At 30.5% G+C, this 6,202-nt stretch overlaps 1 protein-coding gene across 1 annotated transcript; it reads right to left on the bottom strand.

The window, feature by feature from the left end:
• Positions 1-1,142: 1,142 nt before the first annotated feature.
• LOC118055652 (ethylene-responsive transcription factor WIN1) lies at positions 1,143-2,186 on the bottom strand. Its single transcript, XM_035067596.2, has 2 exons — positions 1,964-2,186; positions 1,143-1,750 (listed from the first exon to the last, which is right to left on the bottom strand). The coding sequence occupies exons 1-2, from the start codon at positions 2,041-2,043 to the stop codon at positions 1,291-1,293; spliced, it is 540 nt and encodes a 179-aa protein (XP_034923487.1). The 5' UTR covers positions 2,044-2,186; the 3' UTR covers positions 1,143-1,290.
• Between the last annotated feature and the right edge of the window lie 4,016 nt (positions 2,187-6,202).

Raw genomic sequence — 6,202 nt, 5'->3', positions numbered from 1 at the left:
AGTTTAGCTTGCTCGATACTTTAGCATATAAGAGAATGCCTTTTGGTTTATACAATACACCAAATATTTTTCAAAGATGCAGACTATGTAGGAGGAATCACAAATGTTTTTATTAATGATTTTATTGTTTATGATACTTTTGAAGCATACCATGGAAATTTAACTTTTATTGTTGAAAAGATGAATGGAAACTAACCTTGAATTATAAAATGTGTCATTTTATGATTGAACAATGGATAGTTTTAGAATGTAGTTTTTATTGGAGGTTTGAAAGTTGAAAAAGCTAAGATATATATTATTCTATCCTTGTCTTATCCCTCAAATGTGCAAAAAGTTCATTGTTTTTTAGGACATGCAGGTTTCTATCAGAGATTTATCAATGAATTTTTGAAAATAGCGTTGTCCTTAGGTAAATTATTGGCAAAGGGTGCAAATTTCATGTTTAGGAAAAAAGTTTTTTTTTTTTTTTTTTCATTCATGTTTAAAGCTCTTTCTTTGTTTTAAGGATGGTATCATAACGGTGGTTAATTTGATTGAACCTTAGACGTGGGCATAAAGTCAAGTCATATACAATAAATGAAGGTGCATATTAGGAGGCAGCCCAATATACAAAACCAATTAAAAAAGTAGATATGCTTTCATCTTTTCTTTTCTCAATTACCTTTGTTTTCTTATTTCTTTTTTGTGTGATGATGCTTGTTTTACCTGGTGTAGCCAAATTTGTTCATGTTTGGGTGTTTTTCCTTTGCATATGCAATTTATTTTAGGTACGAGTGTTTGTTTTTAATATAAAAAAAATGTTTTGTTGGATTTTTGTTTCAAACCCTTAGTATATGTTTTTACTTCTTATGAGCGTTGGAAATTCAAACATTATTATTTGTTCATAGCTTATTTAATATCTTGTAGATGTTACAATTATATTACATGTGTGTGGGGACCATAAAATATACTATAGTGACAGAAGAAATAGAAAAAAAAAATATTCCCTTAATAATTTTAATGAGAATATACTATAGGAATTTAAAATTAAAAGAAGCTAAATATTGATATTTTCATAATAATGAATTTGAATGCTTCAATGATTATACTCAAAAGTCAATCTATACCCAATTAATTCAAAAGTAATACATTAATATCTCATATATATGTGTGCGCATGCTGAAAGTAATTTTTTTAATTTAATATAATAAATATGCATTTCATATTAATAAAGTACATATATTGATCATAACAATAAGAAAGATATAAATATATCAGAAGCCTATTGTCGTCCATAGATGCAACCCCCTTCTACCTATTAAGTAGCTCCTCTATCATCTGCAGTGCAACCCTTTCCTCGTCATCTGGACGATCATCACTACCACCTTCTTGGCCTGCCATGTCTGATGTATCTGAGATGAGAATCTTTTGTTCCGGGGCTTGCCGTCCATCCTTCTTTCCAAGCTCTACAGTCATAATCCAATTTGAAACCGAACGTGGACCGGCACGCTTTTGCCAGACTCCGATGTGGCAATTCTCGGCGTCAAGCCTCAGACAAGTTAGGGAAGGATACGGAGATCTGCAATATTTGCGTAGTTTTGCAGTAAGAGCTGATGAGGAGGAGGGAGAGCTCTGACCATTTCTTGTTTGATTTGCAACCACAGGGAAGTTTGTTTTGGCGTTACGGCCACTCATCAGAATCGCTGCTTCATCGTAGGCTCTTGCTGCCTCTTCAGCTGTATCAAATGTTCCAAGCCACACCCTTCTTTTTCTGTGCGCAATAATCAAGAACGCATGAATGTTTAAGGCTACCAATAAAGAAAACAAAAGGACAAAAGAAAACTAAGACCTTGGTGGAGGAAAAAGACTAGAACATATAACAGCAAAGTACTTTGAATTTTAGAAATCATTTTCAAACAGGTATGAACGAATAGATAGATGAATAAATATAGGGAATCGAGAAACATAAGAACAAAACCAGTACAGTAAAGGATGACGAATCTCAGACACCCATGAGCCCCAGTGGCGTTGCCTGACACCTCTGAACTTCTTTGACTGCACCATGATTTGAAGAACTGACAGACGTTTACGTCTATCTGCGTTTTTCCCTTGCCAGTTCAAATCTTACGGATCAAGTATATATACAGTACAAGAGAACGTTATGCTGTGAGCGAGGTATTAAATTGAATGAGCAATTATTCATTGCCTGGCTTTTGGATCAAGTATAGCTGTATAGGCCATTGGTAGCGTCAACAATCTACCCTAGAATTAAAGGGTCACCCTCTATTTTCCACTAGCAGCTGCATGTGCTGGCCATAATTTGCAACCCACCACTCTACCTCTAGGCACTTGGAAAAATGGATGTACAAAAACGACAATTTTCGTGTAAATGGAGCGTAGACGTATACAATAATCATACAAGAATTTAATTCTACACAGCTATGATTAAATACCAGTCTTGTTGTGGCCCCAGATTGTCAGCTTTCCGGTGTCTCGGTGATTGGAAAGGGAGTTGACAGCTTAGTTTCCGTGTTATATACTATATGCTAAAGCAAGAATAGGCCACGCTTCAATTATCAATTGCCATGTTACTCAACTGCAAGCACATGTGTGTATAAATATACATTTATGTAATGTTGCACAAACAAGTTTAGTGTTATACCCTCGTTACTTTGACAGTATGATAAAAAGTTCAAATATTATATCTTTGCTATTATATTTATAATTCTCTTATGTATATTTAGTGTTGAAGTTGTTAGAAAAGTGAAGCAAATAATATTTGTGGTATCCAACCATCTCTGATCATATTTTTTGCTATTATATTCATAATTCCCCTATGTATATCTTATAATATATAAATTAGGTTATGAATGGTTAAAGAACTTGGTTTTCTTTCATATATAAATTGTATGCCTATTGACAGGAAATGTTCTTAGATTCTATGGAGGGTCATAACCTAATTTTCTGTTAGTATATGTACAAGCAAGATGCCATCTATGTTTCTGTATACATACCAAGATAGTACAAGTTTCTTGTTCCGATGAGGCAATCAAGATAGTATAGTTTGAAAATTATTGATTGGATCATTCATTTTTGTATTTTTTTTTTCACATTTGTATGATTCATTTTCCTATTTCTTTCCAAATCTTTTAATAATTTGGTTTGTTGCATGATTTTCAAAGAGAAAGATAGTTCTTCAAATTCCACTTTTAAGGGAAACTCAGGTTATTTTTTTTTCCTTAAAGAGAGGTACAGATCTTGGGATTTTTTATGAAGAAAACAGAGACCACAATTTTCCGAAACTCAACCCTAAGCCTTTCGTTGTTTGTAATGACATCCACACTTAAACATTAGGAAGCATATCCTTCACCTAATTTTCAGTGGTAATGAGAGGGCAAAATTGTTTAACATGATAACTTAGGTAACGTTTGTTTGTTATCTCAGTAAAGATGTAGATGTATAATGAAAAACATCTTATTATATATTATAGTTTAAAAATATAAAAATTTATTTCAAAATAGTTTAAAAAAACCGATTTATTTTATATCTATATTTTTATCATTCCAACCAAATACATTGTTATTTCTTGTAAAACAAACCAAAATTAACTTTATAGATATGAAAATTAATTTTATACTCTAAACCTCCTCTTTACATCAAATGCAATATATCTCCATCTAATAAACTAAAAAACTAGTTTTCTATTTTTTCAAATTTGTACTGAGATTAGAAAACATATTTTAAAAGTTTTTTATAGTTTTTCAATACAAGGTTTTCAATGTTTTTCAAATAAAGAAAAAACATGAACATTACAATTATTTGACATTTATATATAAGCACTTTTTAGTAATGTAAAAGATTAAAATTATATTTTTATATTTAGTTAGTGTCATAAATTTAATTTTTATTATAAATCTAATATAAAGATTTTTTTTACTTCACAATATTAACTTTTTTATGGTAATTTTTAATTTAATGAGATGAAACTAATATTCTATACTTAGATTATTACAAATATAAAATATTAAGATAACTATTGTAAATTATGGTTTTTAGTTTTTTTAAAAAAATAATCAGAATTTTATGTATTTTTCTTTTTTCAGTGAAAACAATTCATCTTTGTTTTCAATAAATGAACACATTCTTAATTTTTATTGAAAAATTAAAAGGAAAAAAATATTTTATGTTATTAGACACACCCTTAATGTTTGTACTAATATGAAATTTTTTTAATCAAGGATTTTCTTGTTTATTTTGGGTAATATATAAAACAACAACTACCTATCACCTCATTACCAAGTGTTGCCCGTCTATTACCAATTTTTACAAAACAAGATTTTTTTTATTATAAAAAAGTGATGGAAAAGCCTACGTATGTAGGAAAAACAATAACAAAATAAAGGAGGTGTTACTACTCACACAATTTTAATAAAATATAATACATTAAATAATGGTACTCTCATACCATTTATTATCAAATTCATATAATACATAAAGACATTATAAAATATCTTTTACAATCTTCAAAATACTTAATTAATATTAGACTCTTCAATACTTACTTTAGATTCATAGTATTTCTAGATTCATAGTATTTTTGATGTGGATGGTTATTCATTGTACTAACTTCAATACACTTAATCTTGGTAAACAAGTTTAATAAATAACATTCTCCCCTCTTAAACTTGTTACATCCATCTTCATGATTCCAAGCTTATTTTGCAAATAACAGAAAACATCAGTTTTCAATGGGTTTGTAAAAATGTCAGCAATTTGTTCATGAGATTTGACATGAACTAACTCCACATCGCCTTCTTTTATGTGCTCTCTGATGAAGTGAAATGGAGCATCAGTATGTTTTAAACGTTCATGATGAACTAGATTCTTTGCAAGTGATATAACAAACTTGTTATCAACAAAGATTCGTGTAACCTTACTATGTTTTTGCTACAAATCTTCCATCAGTTTCCTTAGCCATATTGCATAACACACATACGATGCAGTAACAATGTATTCTACTTCACATGTGGATAATGCAACAATAGATTGTTACTTTGATGTTCAAGTGAAATTTGTTTCTCCGATAAAGAATATAAATCCAGTTGTGTTTTTTTATGTCTTTAAAGTTTCCTACCCAGTCATTATCACAATAACCTGTAATTTCAAGATTATACGAGGATGAATAAAATAATCCATAACTTGCAGTTTCTTTAACAAAACAAAGGATCCTCTTTGTTGTCTTTAAATGTGAACTTCTTGGCTTCTCCATATATTTGCTAATCAAACCAACTCCAAATAGAATACCTAGTCTGGTATGTGTTACATAATGCAAGAAACCTACAATACTTTTATAGTATATAGGATTAACTAAATCTCTTTCTCCTTCTTTAGTTAACATGGTTCTATATTCAACTGGATTGTCTGCTGGACAACAATCTTCCATAGCAAATTTCTTCAAAACTCATGTTGCATACTTGGCTTGTGAAATGAAGATTCCATCATTGCACTGCTTCACCTCTAATACCAGAAAATAGGCCATAAGACCTAAGTCTGTCATTTCAAATTCCTTCACCATAGATTGCTTGAAGTCTTGAATCATAGCTAGATCATCCCCTGTGAAAAGTATATCATCAACATATAAACAAACAAACATTACTCTGCCTTGTAAACTTTTCTTCATATATAATGCATATTCATAAGGACATTTTACGAATCTTTCTGTGAAAGACAGCCATCAATTTTGGAGTTTCATGCTCTTGGTGCTTGTTTGAGTCCATAAAGAGCTTTTTTAAATCTGTAAACCTTCTCTTCTTCTCCTTTTACCACAAAGCCAGTTGGTTGCTCTACATATATTTTCTCTTCAAGGCTGCCGTTCAAGAATGCTGACTTTACATCCATCTAAAATATCTTCCATCTTTTCTGGGCTGTTAGGGAAATCATCAGTCTTACTGTTTCCATTCTTGCTACTGGAGCAAAAACATTTTCATAATCAACTTCATATTATTGCTTATAGCCCTTTGCTACTAATCTAGCTTTATGCTTTTCACTTTCTCTTTATGCTTTTCACTTTCTCCTTATGCATTCCTCTTTGTCTTGAAGATCCATTTTACTCATATTTATTACATTGTGTCGGTCAGAAAGTGTTGTCAATTCCTATATATTTTTTTTAATGATGGAATTGATCTTTTATTTCATTGTTTTCTTCAATCTGCCTTCTTGATAT

This window comes from Populus alba, chromosome 3 (assembly GCF_005239225.2).
Source record: "Populus alba chromosome 3, ASM523922v2, whole genome shotgun sequence".
NCBI classification, from domain to species: Eukaryota; Viridiplantae; Streptophyta; class Magnoliopsida; order Malpighiales; family Salicaceae; genus Populus; species Populus alba.
Note: the sequence above shows the minus strand (reverse complement) of the source record. Positions and strands in the feature narration are given on the sequence as shown.

Coding starts and splice junctions, on each gene's coding strand:
- LOC118055652 (XM_035067596.2), bottom strand. CDS start 2,043: ATGGTGCAGTCAAAGAAGTTCAGAGGTGTCAGGCAACGCCACTGGGGC. Junction 1,751..1,963: donor GAGATTCGTCATCCTTTACT/GTACTGGTTTTG, acceptor TATTGCGCACAG/AAAAAGAAGGGTGTGGCTTG.